The sequence below is a fragment of the Corapipo altera genome, unplaced genomic scaffold (assembly GCF_003945725.1).
Source record: "Corapipo altera isolate COAL_440 unplaced genomic scaffold, ASM394572v1 343, whole genome shotgun sequence".
Taxonomy (NCBI): Eukaryota; Metazoa; Chordata; class Aves; order Passeriformes; family Pipridae; genus Corapipo; species Corapipo altera.
In genome coordinates, this window is record NW_020884913.1 from 6,673,155 (window position 1) to 6,693,613 (window position 20,459).

The window sequence follows — 20,459 nt, forward strand, 5'->3', positions numbered from 1 at the left end:
TTTGGAAATGACTTTGTGTGTTTGAGTTCAGCTAAATAAAGTTTTCTTCGACAACTTTCTAAGCCCTTTTTTTTTTTCTTTTTAATCTTGCCAGATCTTATTTAGTGGATAGAGATCACAATTCTTAAAAACGTAGTACAAATCTTTTTATTTTAAGGAATGGGAGATTTTCACCATTTTAAGTAGGGGGAAAAAAAAAAGTGCTTTCATAAAACTGCATTTCCCATAGTGCACAAGGGCTCTCAGGGCCGGGTCAGCTGATCGAGAGGGTGAAATGTGCCTTATTTCCTGTCCAGTGCATGGAAATGACTCGTGTGTGCCAATGGCTCATCTTTCCTTCGTCAGGTGATTGAAGGGCCGTGGACCAGATTCTGATTTCAACAATGGCAAGAAGCTGAGCTGATTAACCTGCTCGATATTGGGAAAACTGCTTCGTGTGTGGGAAGATGATGTCATGAAATAACACGCTGCAGGCAGCTCTGTTAACTTAATGGGAACAGGTAGAGGGAATCTTGGTCTTTACGTTTTGTCCTAGACCTTTCCGGTTTTTTTTCCAAGTTACCAGTTTTGCCGTACACTATTTAATTTACTAGATTTCTTAATTAATTGAAGGTTATTTTCTAGCAGCTCAGAAGTAGTCCTAAGTAATCATAATTTTCAAACCTTTTTTTTTAATTCTTTTTTGCCTTCTTTTTTTTTTTTTTTTTAACAGAGGTTAAGAGGAAACTTTTAAAAGAAAAAAAAGTTTTTCCAGACTGAAGCTGAGGACTTGGTGAGAAAACACAAAATGTCTTCTGAAGGAAAAAAACTTTTCAACATCATTATTTTGGGAGTCTCGTTTATGTTTATATTCACTGCTTTCCAGACATGTGGAAATATTGCGGTAGGTGTGAATTTCTAAATGTGCTATGTTTCTCTTACAGTTATTTATCCTGTCTTGTCCTTTGTCTACTGTAATCTTGTTTTACTTATGATTTTCTAATGCGCGAGATAGTTTGGCATTCTGTCTTCCTTTGGTTTAGTTTTAAGTAGATTAACTTGATTAACCAAATAATAATGCAGCTTTTTTCTTTAAGATAGCATAGCTACACATATAACTGTGCCAAAGTGCTTGGAAAACAGAAAATTAATCTTATCAAATGTCCGAACTTTAAAATAGTGTCTACTTTGACACTTGCAATATTGAACAGCTGAATTACATTGAATCTTCCATAGTCTATATTCCATATTCTGTACAGTCCCTTTCAAGATATTTGCTGAAGTTATTATTACTCACACAATTATCAACTGTTTTTTCCTAATCTAACATATTTTTCCGTTCTGACAAATTTGATATTGAGGGGGAGTATGGGGATAACACCTGACAAATAGTCAGACTTGCACAATTGCTAAGCTGCTAAGTCACCTTCCAGCTGAAGAAGTTATTTACTGCTTTAGTATCGTGTATCTTTGTCTGCAGAAGCAAAACTGAGCATAACATAATCCAAACTTACTGTTACTACTTAAATTTTTAGACTCCTGCTACTAAGAGACATAGCCCTTTAACTTCCTGAGTGTTGACATTGCTTTCAGTTCTGTGCCTGAGGGCAGTTAGATTTCAACATCCTTCTTGAGCCTCCAGGTCTTACAGCTCTTTTCTTGCATGGAAGAAGAATCCATTCTGGGTTCAGACACATAAATGTCCTTCACTACAATATAAATAACTGCTTGGGATAGTTTTCTAAGTCATAGTGCAGTGTGATACTGTGTGTGAGCACATAAGTACAGCCCAGTGATCTTAGAAGTTCTGTGATGAATTCAGCACATCACTGAATTGGACTTTGTGATCATGCAATCATGTAGTTTATTGTCATAAAAGTCTTTAGAAGTTACTTTCAACCAGATCTGCCTGCCAGTCTGGCTAATTACATGGTCTCATGATCACTAGAGCTGATTCAAGGGGAAAAAAAAAGGAACAGAGAAATAACGTGAAGCCAGAAAGAATGGAAACTCTGACTAGAAATTCATAGTTAGGTCAAGTTAAGAGTATTTTGAAACTTCTCCTTTTCCTCTCCGCTTATTAAATTAAGATAGTCATACATATCTACCTAAGAGAGGTCTTTAGTGAAACAACAGTTTTGTGAAGTATTTTTAGGTCTCTGGTGAAATGACAATTTAATAGTAAAGTACTAATTACTGCTTCACACATAGATGTTTCCCTGCCAAATATCTCCTGCATCTTTGTTGTGGAGGTGGTGTGAGTTGTAGCTAACATTTTAAATTCTTTTAAGTACTTTGTAGAGTCTATTAATGATTAAGTCTGATGTTTGTTACTGACTTCAAACTGATGCAAGTGTTCTCAAACTACAAGACAGATTCTGACATATTACAGTGTATGGTTTTCTCCTCACAGCAAACTGTTATCACAAATTTAAACAACACGGACTTCCATGGCAGTGGCTACACAAGGTAATTTACACAGATTATAAATTATTACTTATTACTTTGTTCCTTGCAGGGTGAAGTTGGTTACAGTTTCATCCAGTAGAGATACACTCTCAAGAGATTGGAGTGTTCTGCTGACTTCACAATTTATTGACATACTTAAAGGTCTTTAAATAAAACAGGCTTCTCACAGCCCCTCTCTGAATTATTTCTAGCTGAACTACATATCTGGTTTGCATGTTTTCTTTGTTGAGAGAAAAAACACCATCATCTCATTCTCGGCATTTTGTCTTAGGAGACGAAGAAGCTGGAAGTTTAAAAATAAAAAACCCTGCTAACTCAGGCCTTGGTTGTTTGCCCTTGTACACCTCTGTGTGTTTGTGTAGAACAGGTGGTGTGGATCAGCTCCCAGGAAACACTGCAATGTAAATGTGAAAGGAGCAGTCAGAGAGACAGAAGCAAAGCCACAAAAAGCCATTCTCTTTGTTGCACTGGCACAGCCAAACTTGCCAAGCATGATCAGGAGCCTCTTGTATGCCAAATTAATTCTGTCATGTAGAAAAACCTGATTGCTGCTTTGAAGGGTTTGCTGTTTTAGTTTAAACTGAAAATACAACTGGCACAAAATATATCCATAGAATTTCTGTGGTGTATTTGGCAGAAAATGAAAACCTCACTCCTGGACAAATGAGGCTCTGGAACATTCTCCTCTAGAAGTACAGGGTAGAAAATACAGTAACTGTTGTTAAGGCAGTTTGACAAATGCATGTTTTAAATTACCAGACATGCTTGCCTGCAATAGTTTGGGACTCTACTCAGCAATCCAGGAAACACTGTGCACTCCTGTATTCCCACATGGAGTATGGTGGGTGAAGGCAACAGAAGAAAGGGAGGAAATGTTTGAACATGGAAGTTTTATGGAGTTACTTGAGTTGTGTATGTGCTTAACTGGATATTTTGAAATCCACTGATCACTCTTAAATCAGTTGCAGTGATACCCTATATTTGAAGTACTTAATCATCTTTGTTGTTTATTTATGCAGCATGTCCATTATTTATGGAGTATTATCTGCATCAAATCTTATATCACCTTCAGTGGTTGCAATAGTAGGACCTCAGTTCTGCATGGTTGTTAGTGGCATATTTTATAGGTAAGTCTTAATTTTGAATTTTTAGCTGCTTCCTTTGAAATATTTGATTTTTGTCTCACACCTAGTGCTACTGTGCCATACATGAAATTGTACTGGCTAAGAAAAGCATCTCACAGAGATACTGTAGATCTGTAACTGCAGAGTACTTCAGCCTATTGCAAACAGCACATTTTCTTCCACAGCACTTCCAGACTTTGCAGACTGTGGAGTTCAGGTTGTGGTCTCAGATTAATGACTACATAAAAAAACCTCCATGTGCTTAGTAGGGTAAGATTTTTCACATACAACCTAACCTGTTTTCCAACATCTCTTAGGAGAGAATAGTTGATTCAGAAGCAGATCAGTGTCTGATTGTTAAAGTGCACTGTCCACTTTAAGTCTGTATTCAATAAACTGATTTGTTCTATTCTAGCCTATACATTGCAGTCTTTATCCAACCTACTACATGGGCTTTCTACACTGCTTCTGTTTTTATTGGCATTGCAGCTGCTGGTAAGCACTGTTCTTATTCTGCTGACTATTTTTTATGATATCTGAATATACCTCTAAAATATTTTTATTTCCTGAGCAATATATTCTGTCTATTCCAGTCCTCTGGACAGCACAGGGAAATTGCTTGACTGTAAATTCTGATGAAAACACCATTGGAAGGAACAGTGGAGTGTTTTGGGCACTTCTACAGTCCAGGTAAGGTTTATTTATTAATCTTATTTTTTTTGGTTGTGTACACATTCTACTTTTTACCTCTTTTTTTAAGTGGGAGACTGCATCCAAAAATACTCCAGTGGTACCTTGCAGTCAGTGAACTGAGCACTTCCTTTGCTATTGTGCATTACAGAGCAGTGAATGAAAGCTGGATATTGGAAGTCTCTGCTCTTGAGGTGCTGAAAAGACCCATTTCTGTTAGGAGAGCGTTTGACATCTGTAACAGCAGTCCTGTTGATTGTGGAGAGCTGTGGTAATTTGTGTCAGGTTCCTGAGTGCACTAATGAGCCCTAATGGTCCTGAGCAGCCTCACCTGGCACCTCCACCACAGCCTTCCCATGGGCTCAGGAGCCCTATTTAAACTCAACTTTGGGGCTTTGGCTCCTCTGGAGCTGGGATGGATGAGTGGGGGTATTCAGCTCAGTTGTACTCAAGCCTGTGCCTTGGTGAGACTAAAGAGGGTTGGTTTGAAACAGATGAAGTGCTTCTTTGTGCAATGGGTGATTAAACTTCTGGAGCTGGCTGCCACAGGAGGGTGTAGAGTTGGATGGTGTCAGCAAGATCAAAAAGGAATCAAGCAAATTCATGGGAGACAGGTCCACGAATGGTTCCTGAAGAGGGATCCCTTTTACCCACCCCACTGTGATACAGCAGTTCTGGATATTGGGAAGTAACAAGGGAAGTGAATTGCAGGAATGCTTAGGCTGGTGAGCCTGCACTAGGTGGCATTGCTAATGCTGCTGTGGGCACAGAATCCTGGATTGTAAAACACCAGCCTGAAACAGTGGCATGCTGGTTCTGTTCCTTAAGCTTTCTCTTCCAGAGTTAACATATTGGTATGTTATCAGAGTAGCAATTTCCACAAACCCAACCTTAATCTTACTACAAAAAATGCACCTGTTGGTTGTTCTTTTTGTTCACAGCTTATTTTTTGGAAACCTCTATATATACTTTGCCTGGCAAGGAAAAACTCACATATCAGGTGAGTACTGCTTGTTGATATGGGAAGCCATCCTTCAAAATATGGTAGCATAAATAAACAGATGAAATGATGATCTAGAAAGTGGCACAAAGATTATACAATAGCAGACATTTCTTTCCCTCAGTTTATTGCTAGATAGTCTCTTTTTGGAGTATGATTTTGATTCAATGTTTCTTGGCACTCACAGCCATGCTATGTATGTTGTTTTCCTGCCTGAAATGCACTTTGAGTACCTTCTTTTAGGGTATTGTGTATGGAATTCTTCAGAGGGCAAGTTGAGAGTAAGATTTTGCACAATAGTCACTCTGGGATTTTCCCTGTGCAGGCACACTTAGGCCAAAATACACTTATTTAGGAGGAAAGCTATTCTGGCTGTATGTTTAATATTATACATGCTATCCCATTCTAAAGGAAGTTCCTTGTGTAGGGTGTCCTTCTAAATCATATTGGAGATTGATTAACCTATGAAATAAAGGCAAACCATCCCAGTTTGCTTCATTGTGCTGGCACAAAGCAGTGAGGGAAGACAGAAGCTGAGATGTGCAGCTGGGCTGAGAAGGGGCTGCTGCTGTCTAAACTGGCAGCATTGGTGACCGAGGGAATAAAGAACTCTCTTTTCCTTTCTTGGCTTAGTTTATGAAGACTAACTTCCTAATGGGATTGTAATTAATAGTCTAGTTTTTCCATTTGTTATTGTGCTAGACTGGTAAAGAGCAATAATTGGGGAACAGAGGTCTTAAGTAATACTGTTAAGAAGCTGGACAGTGGTTGAGACTCAGTGTTTTTAAAGCAGAGATTTCTGGCAACTGTTTAAGCCAGGCAAGGTACGTGTGGGTATTCACTAAGAAAATTGCAGTGGTGAAAATAGAGCAAAGGCTAAGATTTTAATTACCAAAGATGAGCACTTCTAGGAAAACAACGTTCTGTAAACAAAAAAGTTTGATTGTCCTGTTCTATAATGACTGAGAATTTTCCTTACTGTAGTCCTAAAGTAAAATATGTACTAGAATAGTCAATTCTTTTAACCTTTAACAGATGAGGATGCTTCTGCTCTAGTCAGTCATCAAAATGCTGGCTTTAAAATTATGTTTATTAGGCTTCAGAAATACTGCCCTGTTGAGATGAACAGTCCACTTCTTTCTTATGTTAGATCCATCTTTTCAGGTTCTCCTGAAAAGTAGCACAGTAGCGCAGCAAAGGTTAATTTTACAGGTCATCTTCTGCATTCCTTCACCTTTAGGACAAAGGTTTAAGTGTTATTGAAAGTATTGGAAACACTTTGAACCTGGAGGCCCTGAAATTCTGTGCATTCTAAATTCTATTGCTCTTGCTAACCACAGAATAGGGCAATTAACTACAAAGCAGTTCTGCTGTTACATTTTCCTCCATCTTTAAATGTCTAGAGATTCCTCTTTATTGAAAAAATTGATATCAAAAGTTTTAATAGCATTTAAAAATCAATTCTTCCTTTTACTACCTATATACAAATACTACAGACTGTTCAAGGTGTGAAGCACTTCCTCTTTTTGATCTGTAATCACACACAAGTTATTTTTTGATCAATTTTGCATTTGCCAACTAAGCTAAAGGGGGAAATAAATACAAGCACAGGCAATATCTTCAGAGCCATATAGTAGTTAAATCACAAGTATTTGCTGTTTCTTGGCTTTTTCCCCCCTGCTTAATATTGGTAAATGGGAGTAACTTCTGTATTAAATGTGTCTGTGCCAAACAAGTTTGTTGGTGCAGCAGAGCTGGTGCACAGGGCAGCAGTTGCCTCCCTGCAGCTGCTGTGGCAGTTACTGAGGTTTTGGTGGCTTTAAGGCCTTTGTAGTTTCAGAGCCCACCAGTTTATGGTGTCACGGTGCTGCTATTTCTGATGCTGGTAAAGAACCTTTTTTTGAGAGATCTGAAGGGCTTTAGGTTGTTTATGTCCACTCTGAATTATGCAAGTCTTCAAAGCTGTGCTTTCTTCTGCTAATAATTGATGCACTTCCTTTGATTGGCTCCTGCCTGGTCATAGCCTTTGCGTGGCAGAAAACGCGAGGGACACTTTAATATACTGATGCTTTGTTAGCATCATAAAACTGAGACAGCAGCTGGGTACCTTTTGCTGCACGTTGAAGGTAAGTTAGAAAATGGGTGTGTGTTAAACACTGTAGTATGTCTGTGTCAGTTGTTTGGAGGTAGTTGAATTGGTTTGATTTGCTTTCTGCACGTCTGGTTACGACTCCTGTTTGTTTTCCCGCAGAGAGCGATCGCAGAACTGTCTTCATTGCTCTGACTGTTATCAGTCTTGTGGGCACAGTTCTGTTCTTTCTGATTAGGAAACAAGAGGACACAAAAGCTCCAGGGGATGAAGATTCTACTAATGAAATCCTGGGGGAGAGCTCGTAAGTGCTTACGGCAATAACATGTTGTCACATCTCCTCGTTTGTGCTCCTGCTCCGCAGTGGGACGCTGTGCAGTGACTTCCCCCTCTGTGCTGGAGACATGAATGTTATCAACAACCTGTAGAATGTAGAGATTTATTAGAAAACTGTCTGTTCTTTAACAAGTGAGAATTATTGTTCTTTAGATGGCATGTTCTCAAGGGTGGAGTGCAGTACTGCACATTAAGTTTTTCCTTTAATAAGTAAGTACCTTGGGAAAGATACCTTTCACTTCTCAGCTGATTATTGTTAAACATTTATCTGCCTTTCATAGTTTGTCTTGCCCTCATCAGCCCATTTTAAAGTCTGGAATAAACAGAAATTACTCCTTTTTTATGGGTTCTTTGACAAACTGGAACATGTTTTTCCTGTCTTCTCTAAATATACACATGCCACCCTAATAAATACATTAAAAATGACAAGTATGCAGGCAGATCCTGTGGAGTTTTGCCTTGAGGCATCAGCTTAAATATTTTGCTTTATTTAAAGAACAAGGCAAAAGTTAGAAAAACATCAATAAGTATGCCCATGGAAAAAAATGTTGGAAGCTAAAAATGCTTCAGAAGGAAGATTCTGTTAAGCAGGCATTGAGTAGTGCAGAAAGCAAATAAATTTTGTGGTTAGTAGTTTAGATCTCAGACACTTTTAAGGATGTATTGGTATATTCCAGTGCTGGGCTAGAAAATGTACAGAAGGTTTAAAAAAATGAAGGTGCCTTCCAGCACAGAAGTACTGTGTGGTTATTCTTTCTCCATTTTGACCAAGTCATTTGTTTACCCAGGTCTGCACGAAACAAAATGATGAGAGCAGTGGCTGCCTTCAGTAAGTACATTTCCACATAAAATACTGGCATCTACTTCCCAGCTGTCCATGGTTCTGCTGATAATGTGGTCATGGACAAATCACTTGGAACAAAAATTTGTGAACAAGTAATGTTTTGAGAGTGTATTTCAGTTATTGTGCTTTGAATATGGACCTTCAGGGATGGTCTGCTTGGAAAAAGGACTCCCAGATGGCAGGGGGTTCCAGCCCAGGGATGGCAGGTCACACAGGGACACAGGACTGAGTTCTGAGCCTGACAGAAATTCAGATGTCTCTGTGAGCATCTTGTGAATTTGAACCTTTCCAAAATGGAGCTTGGAAGTGGAAAGGCTTGGGAACCACTGAACTAATGTGGGGAAATTAGTGTGGATGTGGGGTTGGTGTGAGCTGGCTCCCTGCATCTCAGCAAAGCTCCTTTCAGGTGACCGTGTGACAAACAAAGCTTGACTGAAAGCAAAAAAAGGGAGGTGACTTCACTTCAGTCATGTACTGGTATAGTCCAGGAAAGATCTGAAGTGTTCCTTTGATGTAGTTTCAGATCCAAGCTGCTTTTCAACAGCTTCCTTCTATAGACAAACACGAAAAGAACAGATCACCACGGGGAAAGCCACTGTGTGAAAGATTAAAAAACAAAAACCACCAAACATAACAAGATAAAAAGTTACAGGTTGTTTTATTTTGTCACAGGTTGATACCAGTTAACAATTTAGAACTAGAGCATCTGTAGTTTCCTTTGAAGTTTGATGTGTTCTGCCTGTGACTGTTAAGTTTGTTTGGAGAATGTGGGGATGTTCACTGAGGATTTATTTCAGGAGACAATTGCTGTGAGCTCGGAGAGAATACAGAAATACAATGAGCAGAAAATTGCCTGTTAATTGGAAACTGTATCTTCTCTTTAATGTTTCCCCAGTTGCATTTCTTCAAAAAATGACTTTTGGATGACACATTTCTTCTAGATGGCATGTCAGGGTTGGTTTATTTAGCACTCTCTTTACTGTAATAAACAGTAAATAAAATTATAATGTGCAGTTTATATAATTCTAACCTATTTTCGTTTTAAGCAAAGAGCAAAAGAAAGTGTAGATTATTTTAGTAGTATTATCAGAAGTTAATCTAATTTTCATTGTTGTTCCTTTACAGAGAAATCTATTACACTGAGCTTCACCAAAGAGATGATGCTTCTCAGTGTCACAACAGCCTACACAGGTATGAAGCCATCAGTGAATCATGGTTGGAATTTTAGAGAAAATTTACATAGCTGGCTTTTATGTGATTTGATATTACACTACCAGTAGTTCATAGATTGTTTAATACAATTGTATTAAAATAATGTTTGTACATCACACCTTCATTAAGATGTGGGAGATTGCTGATGGCCTTCATTTTAGTCTTGGTTTTATTGGGAACAAGCTTAGCCATTTTCAGCCATTTCTGTCACTAGTATTTGGTGTGGCAGGGGTTTTCCTTCTTTTTAGCAACTTTTAATTAAACTTGATCTGCTGTTATTAGACCAAGGTATGAGTTGTAAATGAAAAATGAAGTTATTTTTGCCATAAACTAAAGCAATTCTTCTGCAAAAATACCATCAAATGTTCAAAAATGTTTCTGAGATCCTTGAATAGATTTTTGTGGGGTTTCTTGCTCCTTATTTGGCTTCAGGTATAGTTTTGTTCACGATCAAATTAAGTTTTTGGAGGAATAAATGCGTTTTCAGAACCTCAGCTCTGAGTCACCATTATGGAAAAATTGTCAGGTCTTGTAGGTGAAAAGGAAAACTTAGATGTGAACAAATTATAAACAGTGTCCAAACATCTGCTGAAGTTTCCAGTCAGCTCCTGGAGGAGAAATAGCAACAGCAGCTCTGGAGTTGGGTTGCTCCAACCACTGATCTGAGTTACAAGTTACTTCACACAATTGTGTTAAGCCAGATTAACTCACTTGAGTTCCTCTTGGGTGTTTAGTGCAGTGGGAATGTGGAGCAGGAGGACAAAGGAAGGGAGTCAGGTTTTCCTGGAGTATTCTCCAATTCAGTTCTACAGGTGGCATAAAAATAAATCACTCCAGATTGGGGAAAAAATGGCTGCTGCCATCTGGTGGCTCAATATTGCCAATATTGCCACTTTTTGTGGCAAAATACAAACTCCCATAAGGCCAACAAAGGCTTTTATTCCAGAATTCATGGTTGGGTTCAGACTGCTTCAAGTCCACCCGAATTTTGAAGCCGTGCAGTTCATCTGCTGCCTTGGGTGGCCTGGAAATGCAGACCAGGAGATGCTGGGCCATCATTTTCCTGTAGCAAAAGGCAAAGGAGATAAATTAGAAACAGTTTTATTTTGAGCTGTTTTACTCTGTTTAGGCAGAACACTTTGCATTGTTTTAAATACACTTCTTTTATTAAGGAGCTGGTATTTTTATACTGATGGTTGCTTACAGTCATGTTGGTTGGACTCTGCTGTGTCACCTTCCCTCACATTAATGGCAATGGAAAAAAAGAAAGGATTTTAAACAAATAGCAGTAGTTCTTTCTCAGTTTAAATTCATTGTGTGTGTGTATATAAAAGTCAATTTTAAGAATCTTAGCATCTTGTTAGTTTTTGGGGATGCAGGGTCTTTCTTAGGAATGTCATAACTTGGAGGGGGAAAATCTTATACTGAAATTGTGCTTTATCTCTTCAGTTACCTGAAGTGTTATTTCACATGGCACTTCCCATTCGGATGAAATTCCAAAGTTCTTGAAAAGTAGAAATATAAACTGTTTATAGAGATTGTGTCAACAGCACTGGGTACTGAACCTGAGTGCAATTAGTGCAACTTTTTTTTCTAATGTGGTTTTTGTAAACTGGCATTGGAGAATATAATAATCACATAGTTTAAAATTTCCTGTTTGCTTCTATTACACAGACTTCATTTAAGTTTATTATTTGAAAGATACCTGAGGGCAAAAGAGCCTTTAGACATAAAGAATTTTTTCATGACTTTCATAATAGTTCATCTATCAGTTCTGTTTGGTTTCCTTCAAAGGTTTGGAGTTAACATTCTTTTCTGGAGTGTATGGAACATGCATTGGTGCTGTGAATAGATTTGGCAGTGAAGAGAAAAGCCTAATTGGTCTCTCTGGTATTTTTATTGGTGTTGGAGAAATCTTGGGTGAGTCTAAATTTGCTACCTTTTGACAAAAAAAGAAAGGATTAGAGTGATGTAATTATTCAAAATGGGTTTTTTGTGTTTAACTGAATAGTGTATTTCAAGCTTCCAGCAATGATTATGTGAACAAGAAATGAAACAGGAGAAATGTAATTGGCAATGTGGTTCCTTATTGCACCGTGAATTATACCTTGCACTGTGTAAAGTGGGTGTAGACCAGCATGTGAAATACTGCTGCCTATGAATCCTAACATTCTGCATTCTATTTGGATTAGTGTGGAGACATACACAAGACTCAAAATGCAAGAAACAATAGGCTGCAGTGTTATTAGGGAGTTGACACCATTTTGCTATTTAAATGTTGTTTTTAAATAATATTATGTTTACATTTTTATTACTTGAGCGATATAGTAACTTCTAATTTTTTTTTAATAAATTGCTGCATTAAGGATTTCTTTGTTTTAGAAGATGAACTTGTGTTAAATAAGATGTGATATTTAAATAAAGTTGGATACAGGGAAGGATCATTAAGTAAATATTTCTCTTTTTTTCTGTAAACTCAAGAACTGTGGTGTTTAACAAAAAACCCACTGTCTGTTCAGCAGCAGCTTAGGTCCAGAGAGTTGCAGGCTTTTGCAATTAGGAGCTAAGCACGAGGTTGTCCATTTTCACTTAGTACTGTTGCAGTACTGGAGTAAAGTACTTGTTAAAAGGTGAAGTGTTTTCATCAGCAACCATCTGATAAATCTGCTGCCCCCATTTCTCAGACACCTGTAACAACCCTGAGCTCATCTCATGTGGCAAACGGGGCTGGGAGATGCTTGGGGCTGTTTTCATGTTTGATCTTTCAGCTATCCAGTATGGGCATATTTATAATTCCAGCTGTCAGTATTTAAAGTTCTGCTCTGTTCTTTAAATCTTCAGTTCTGATTCAGTTATCCAATCTTTTCTGCTCCTGCAGGTGGAGGAATCTTTGGTTTGCTGAGCAAGAATAGTCGCTTTGGCAGGAACCCAGTGGTGATGTTGGGCATCCTTGTCCACTTCATAGCCTTTTATTTAATTTTTTTCAACATGCCAAATGATGCCCCTATTGCTCCCATGGAAGGAACAGATCAAGTTGCTTACATGATTCCAAGGTATGTGAGCTTTCTCCTTTGGCTGCTTGTATATAAACAGCTTGTTTCTCCACAGAAAATCCCTTGAAGTTGTTTTTCTGTGTAGTGACTAACTCCACAGAAGAAGCTTTCAGGAAATTGGCTTTTATTAAAGATAGGCATTCTACCAGTCTGCACCCAATTTTGGAACTTAAATAGCATAAGAATAAAAAGCCTGAGGATGATTGGCAGCAGTTCTGTCACTTGACAGCTGATGTTTGACATGCAGCACAATGGTGAGACCAGCAGCTATTGTAGTAGGTGTTAAGAAGTCAGTCTATCTTGGGCTCAGTTCTGCTCCATCAGGGAGCCCCAGCCTTGCACTGTTGCACCCATTTCCAAAGTCTTTCAATGCTTATTACCAAATTCTTATTGAACTAACTGAAGCCATGCTATGCCTGTCTCTTATAATAATTGGAGAAGAATATGGGGAACTTTATTATCTCACCATTGCAACTGTCTTTGGGGGTTTATTCTTGCCAATTTGTGTGAAAATACGTTTTCAGTTTGTGCAGACCCAGTGACTAACTTGGAATTCTAAGCATTTGTGCCTGTGCAGATGACTGGTCTTAGCTGGGGTATTTTTCTGCAAAATGAATTGGTATTTCTCTAATATTCCTGCAGCTCAAGAATGCACCATGTGTCTCAGCTTTTAATCACTGCTCTGTGGGGTTTGTGGCTCCAAGCACCAAAATGAGTTCTTTTCCTGATTCTCATTCAGTGTGAATTGACTGCAGGTAACAGTAACAGAAGTCTTAGCATTCCAGAAAGTAAAAGCTGATGAAACTATTCTTTTTGCCAAGCCAGGCATTCCTAGTTCTTTTCCGGTGAAATTAAAAGTTTGATACCTTTCCATTTCCAAATTCCAAATAAATCTGCCAAAATTATAGATGTGTGAGCTGTTTGAACAAATGGCTTTTAAACTGGATTCACTTTCTCCTTCAGCAAAGAGGTGGCCATGCTCTGCAGCTTCCTGCTGGGGCTGGGGGACAGCTGCTTCAACACCCAGCTCCTCAGTATTTTAGGATTCCTATATTCAGAAGACAGTGCTCCTGCCTTTGCCATCTTTAAGTTTGTTCAGGTAATAATTAACAATCTTCCAAAATGTTTTGAACTGTTGGGATGTTACTGAAATGCTGGGTTGGCCTTTTTAACGAGCTGAGAAAAATTATGTTTCTGCAAATTATTTCATCCTCAATTTTGGTGTAAAGTAGTTTGTGATGCTGGAAATAGTTTCCTGGACTGTGATCTTAAAGCTTTGGCTGTGTTGTTTCTAGACAAACTGGTTTGAAATACCAGAGAGCTGCACTTGCAATGCTCCAAACACTTTTGAGTTTGGTGTTCACTTTCTACAGTGAACACTGTTTAAATAACAAGTGAACACTAAATCTGTTGTGTATCACATCAAGGCATATGTTGAGGTATAATGAAGCCTTAAGATTGCCTATCTCCTACAGCAGGATTCTACTGAGAGCTGCATATTAAACTCCTGTCAGTTTGATAATCCTCGTGTAGTAACATCAGTCTGGAAATCTCCACTGATAATCTTTTTTACGTGGTGTTTTTTTTTTCCTCTCAGTCCATCTGTGCTGCAGTTGCCTATTTCTACAGCAACTACTTCCTTCTGCAGTGGCAGCTCCTGATCATGGTGATTGTGGGATTCTTTGGCACAATCACCTTCTTTGCAGTGGAGTGGGAAGCAGCAGCAGCCCTGGCTGCCCGTGGCTCAGACTACAGCAGCATTTGATCCTGATAACCATGGCTGGTCTGATTTAAGGAACAGCACAGACATGTTTTTTGGGAAGTGATGTGAAAAGGTGGAAAAGGTCAAGCTGCTGCAGAGGTTGAGGTGGAGGAAGCTGCTACTAAATCGCCATCAGTCCAACTGGATTTGAAACAAGAAGGGAAAAAAATGCCAAATTTGAAAGGCTTTTTTTTTTCCCTTGCTTTACTCAACCAAGCATGGTATAAGTGTTCTTAAAAACCTGATATTAGCATTGGAAGGAGATGTATAGATCTGTGTATTGAACCATTCTGCTCTGAGATGTACCTTTCAGAATGTAATTGCCTCATTTCACTCTACCATGCACTACAGGATTAGTTTTGTTTTTTGCCCCCTAAATTATTTTTCCTATACACTAGTTCTGCAGACACATGAGTTCTGGTATTGAATGAGTGATGTTTTTATAAAGTAGATTATATCACAGATTGTCTGCACAACTGAGAAATCAATTTGGCGTTGACTTTTTCAACAATTAGATATGCTGAAGTATTTCCATGGGAAATGTTGCCTTTTTTTGTATCACTCAGCTTCTTGTTTCCCAACAGTTTGTTTATTCATCTCTTTCATGTGGCTAAGTTTTCAGATCCGTGGGGGTTTTTGTTTGTTTGTTTTTTTTCTTTTGTTTCATGCTTTTTCATTTTTGTTTTGGTTTTTTTTTTTGTAAGAAAATGAATCAGGTTATAGTGTGACATGAAAGATTTTTACAAGAATTTAAAGATATTACCTTTAGCCATCTTAAGGATGGGAACCCAAGGCCTGTGAATTATTGGTAATTGAAAACAGCCTTGTGGCTCAGTATCTCAGAACTGAACTGTTGGGAAAGGTGCTGAAACTTCCTCAGGGCTGTGCAATATGAAGGACCACAATCCATGGCTTCCCTCACAGGCTCCCAAATAGTTCTTTTGAGTTCAGTGGAGTCTTTATCATAAAATGATGAAAATCTGTGATGGGAGCATTGTCTGAGATAACTTCAAAAAGTACAAATAGACTCAGAATGTGAATGGTCAGAATAATCTTGCAGTGTTTATTCTACTGCATAGGCTGAAAACACCTGAAATGCTTGTCCTAAGTTGCTTTATTCAGTGTATTTTGGGAAGATTGTACTGTAATCTTACTCCACCAAATATGAAAACAGGGTTACTAGCATAGTAACTAAATTTTAATCCAAAACTGTTATTATAGATGATAAAACAGGCAGTGAATGCAGCTCACCTTGACTTTGCATGGCTCTGTAGTGCTTGCAGTGATGTTTCTGCCTGGTGGGCAATAAGATGCACCTGAGAGCAGGGGTGTAACACTGAGAAGGTGTTTTTAGACACTCCATGTAGCTATTTTTAGAAAAGTACCACTCACCAACCTTTTTTTATGCACAGTCAGGATGTTAATGTCTTTAAAGACAAGTTAAAGTCGACTCATTATGTGTCAGTAGCTCCCAGGTGTCATAACTAGGTAGGTGTACCCAAGGTTAAACTTGGTGAGGGAGAGTGGCATCTCCTGTGACATTTGCTGTCACTTTTGCTCTCAAAGAGCAGTGACACAACTCCTGTGAAGCACAGAGTTGTGAAGCACAGCAAAACAGCCCAGGGGCATCATTTTACAGGGCTACAGAAAGGGATTTTTAAATTCACTGCAGGTTTTTTGCTGTGAGATCAGTAAGGTGTTAATGGGAGGACGGGAGGGCACCTGAACATCCAGCAAGCAAAAGAAATCTTTGAGGACAGGCAGGAGAGAAAGCCTTTGTGTATTCCTGGGAGAGTCAATGAATGATGTAAAAGAGAATGAGACAGAACACACATTGAAGCAAGGGGTTGCTGAAGCCATTCCAATTTGTCAGGCAAACTGAAAAGGCATTCAGGATTGAATCAATATCTGATTAATGTGACCAGCAGCACAGTGAAGCCTCTCTCTCACCCACTCCTGTTATCCTGTAACTTGAAGAGTACTATTTTTAATATACTGAGCACTATAAAGGTATAGATTATAGGATGCTGCCAGTGATTAAAACTCTCTTGTTGCTACACATTTATATTTTCTCCAAAGTACCAAACAGGATAAATAGGGTCTTTTTCAGATAGGGAATTACTGACTTTTTTTTTTTTTCCCTCCAAATGCTTTCTGGGACCTGTTTTTCCTTGTATATCAACGAGAGCAGAAAGACTTGAAAGTTCACAAGGGGCAGTTTTGTCTTAGTGTATTTGGGGAAAAAATGATTCTTGGGTCTTGTGGTGATGAGTTATTAAATGCTTTTAAAACAATGTCATTTAATTGTAAGTAGGTTATGGCTCTCATGAGGTTGCTTTTCGAATTGATTCCTTTTAATTATGAACTTCTGTGATGCTCATTTGCCATATATAAATTATATAGACTATTTTATTAGAAATTAAAAAATTGCGAAGTTATTGTGGTTTCAAAAACCATTTTGAAGTCAAAGGGATAGTAATGAACTAGGAATGTGGGTTTTTAGTACCTTTGTGAATCTGATGCTTTACTTTTTTTTCCCCTATTCCTTTTCTCCTTTCTGGCCTGACTCAGTATCAGTCAATGTTGGAAGGCTGCTCAGAACTATTTATTGGGTCATTAAAGGGAAGTATTGTTTTGTGACAAGTTTTACAAGAAATCATGAAATTCTTAAAACTGTATCATAGATAACTATTCTTTTTTACTATTAACTTTATTGCTTTTGACATTTGATCTGAAGAGACAGGTTTCAGTTATTCAAGCTGCTTTTCACTTATTCGTGTTTCTTTGATTTGTCAAGAGGTGAAAAATCCTCTCATATACACAGTTGTTAGTTTGGTTGAAATCTTTGGTGCAGCAATATGAAGAACAGGAATGCTGACATCCATTTATGATTCCATCTCTGAATCTGTTTATCAGCATTTACCAACCATGAGGCTGCACCCCCTTCATTTCACCTCAGTGGCCTTTTAACGTTAATCTGAATTGGGAGCTTACTGTTAAATTAAGTGGGATTTGAAAGTATTTTTTTTCTGTATCTGTGGTATTGTGGCTTTGTTTTATATTAGTGATTTTATCTTTTTAAGCAAAATGACACATTTGTTTGGGTTTACTAAAAAGACCTCTTTCCTCCCCCCCCTCGTTCTTTTAGGTTGTTACTAAGGTTTAATATCTTGACATGTCACACCCACAAGTTTTACAAACAAATGCTAAAGAGGAAATGAAAACTGATATTCTTGACATTGAGTGCCAAAGAAGCTGCTGAAAAATTAGTCTTTCATGAATGTCATATAAACATATCTATATTTTTCTTTTGCCAGTTGAGTTTCATTTTTGATACATGAATGTATGGAAAGAGAATTTCTACAACTGTAGACCTTCTGTGTGTTAATTTCCATTAGGTACAATTAATGTTGTCAAGTTGAGATAAGGAAGAGAATGATGTATAAAATGTCATTTATAAATAATTCTAGTCTACAATTTTTGTGCAGATTGTGCTTAACTCAACAGGGATATAAAAAAAAAACCCCAAACCTACAGAACAACCAAAACCCCTCCCCAAACCCCTAAGCTTTACCAAGGTCCCTATCTTAGCAGAAACCTTCTTGTGGTACAGTTATTAAAAACTTTAAAAAAAACCTTGTACTGGTAAGTTTGTAGAATTTTTGTGACCATTTTAAAGTATGCTGGAGAGAGAACCTCCTGGTGGTGTTTGGTGTAACTTTATGAAAAAAATAAGTGTAGAAACCCATAAGTCAGTTAACCAGACAGATAAAGTCCCACTAGACTTTCTTTTAATTCCACAGGTTTGCTTCAGATGGGGAATGTGGTTCCCTGGAGTCCATCCTAAGTGACAGAGGTGCCCTGGCAGCTGGCTCCTGAGTGGTAGGGGTGTATGAAGAGAACCCCAAAGTTTGTGTTTTAGGACAAAGATTAATTGTTTGCTGTTAGTGTAAACAGGAAACATGATGTTCCACATCATGCCAGGAGACACAGTATCCAACTTGGACTCAATTTGTGCAAGTGTGTTAGTTAAGACAGGACTTTACAATCACAACCATTAATTTTTCTAGGAAAACATGTTCTCAGGGACTTTGTCCACAGCACTGTTTTCCTTGGAAGTCTTCCAGCCCCACTAATGCAAATTGAGTGGCAGCAGCAGTTGGTACCATGTTTTCCTTGATCCCTGGCTAACATGCAGGTAGAAATATTAAAAGATGGGAAAATTTAGGTGGAGCTGAAATTGGGAAGTTTGCTGCTTAACAAGGTCCTTGCCCTTCTGATATGAAGTGAGGTTGAGACTCCTGTAGTTTTCATGGATAAATTCAGAAAGGTGCCTTGATAAGTTTAACTCCAGAGAAGCACTAATGGGAGAGGGGGGGAAAATATCCTTGGAAGTGCAGTAGAGAGCAAATCTGGAAGTGAGAATTAGTCTCAGTGGGCACATGAAGAGGGTGCTTTGCTCAATTGAGTTTGGGCAGTGGCTCAATTTCTATTTAGTTCACAGTGTCTCTGTTAAGTTGGTTATTTCAGCTGGAGAGTGTGTTCCCCCAAGCCCTCCTTTTATTTACATTTTGACGCTGGCCAGAAGTCCAAATGATTGAAACTTTTTTACCTTAATAAAAGGTGTCTTTAGGTTCGAATTGGTGGTAATAGAGAGCAGGCTCACACAGTGATTATCCCTAATGAAAACGCTGTTTTCAACCGAGTGTACTGACTTTCTTTTCATGGTCACAGCCATGCAAATAAAAGTGAATTACAGACATTGTTTTTGTTAATAGGCTTGTTAAGCTGTCGGAATTGCTCCTGTCAGTGTTTTAAACAGTTATGCCAGAGGCTTTGGAAAAGAGAGTCAGAGTCTGAACTGATGGCTCTTGTTAGTGCTTTATAAGGGCCTGCTTAGGAAAAGGGAAATGTTCGGTTTAGTGCTAAGTAGCCCTTAGGAACCGCTTAATTCTAGTCGTGGTGTAGACTAATTAAGTGTCTCAGGGAAATCAGGGTGGCTGCTTCAGCCTGTTTTCTTTCTCTGTTTGAAAGCCCATCTTAAAAAAACTGATGGTGCTGTTGAGAGGAGAATGTTTTAATCTTAGTTTGGGAGTTTTGGGGGGTTTCTTTTCCAGTATCCTTTCCCATGATTTAAGTTACATTTTTTTTAACTCAAGAGTTTTATGTCTGAAAGACTCCACAATATGAATCAGAGTCGTGGAGTGCTTGGGTCCTGTTTGTCTAAAATTAAATGTAGATGTGGAGGGCCATTGTCCAGGCAGACACTGTGAGGATTCAGTCCAGGCTTTATCCTATGATTGAAGGGCATGGAGGGAGCAGCAGGGAACAGCTTTGCTGCCTCTCCTTTGTCTGGATAATACATGAAAGAATGCGATTGCAGAGGTGAGAATGCTGAGGGAAGGTAACAAGGAGGCCAGTACAGACTAATTCTTCCTGCCGCACTTTTTCCCTCGAGATTCGGTCATTTGCAGATTTGTCAAATTCCACTGTGGTTCTGGTGGTGTGATCTTTGGATGGCCTTGGCATTCTGATTTCTGAGAGAAAGAATCTGTATTCAACACCTGAGTGTGCAGTCCTTTATGTGAACAAATAGAAAAGAACCTTGCAGGTTAACTTTTGCTGCACACAGCCCTTTAAATCTTGGATAAAAGGACATTTAGGAGTTTGCACTTCAAAGTTAATCACGAAGGGGGAAAAAAAAATAGAAGTTTTATGCCTTAAATGAAAAAAAAAATTAGTCATTCTGTCATATGAAAGGGAAATTGCTATTTAAGTTCACATAGTGAAATTAGCTTCAATTAAGCATCTTTAGTAAATGTAGTGGTGACTGCTTATTGTCAGAGCCACTCATCTTGTAATGCCTGACCTGCAGAGTTTATGATTATTAATCTGTGTAAA

General features: G+C 38.4%; 1 protein-coding gene across 1 annotated transcript; it reads left to right on the forward strand.

Moving 5' to 3' along the window:
* The first annotated feature begins 263 nt into the window (after positions 1–263).
* MFSD11 (major facilitator superfamily domain containing 11) lies at positions 264–18,185 on the forward strand. The gene is made up of 14 exons (XM_027654536.1): positions 264–500; positions 713–883; positions 2,393–2,448; positions 3,468–3,575; positions 3,988–4,067; positions 4,166–4,262; positions 5,204–5,262; positions 7,514–7,655; positions 8,476–8,516; positions 9,657–9,722; positions 11,538–11,663; positions 12,622–12,796; positions 13,760–13,895; positions 14,394–18,185. Exons 2-14 carry the CDS (start codon positions 788–790, stop codon positions 14,559–14,561), a joined length of 1,350 nt encoding a protein of 449 aa, XP_027510337.1. The 5' UTR covers positions 264–500; positions 713–787; the 3' UTR covers positions 14,562–18,185.
* The last annotated feature ends 2,274 nt before the right edge of the window (positions 18,186–20,459 follow it).

What these genes read in the sequence shown, in the direction of transcription:
- MFSD11 (XM_027654536.1), top strand. Translation starts at nt 788, where the DNA reads ATGTCTTCTGAAGGAAAAAAACTTTTCAACATCATTATTTTGGGAGTC. An exon ending in GTTAGTGGCATATTTTATAG is followed by an intron (nt 3,576 to 3,987) that starts GTAAGTCTTAAT and finishes GTTCTATTCTAG; the next exon opens with CCTATACATTGCAGTCTTTA. An exon ending in GAGAGCAGTGGCTGCCTTCA is followed by an intron (nt 8,517 to 9,656) that starts GTAAGTACATTT and finishes GTTCCTTTACAG; the next exon opens with AGAAATCTATTACACTGAGC.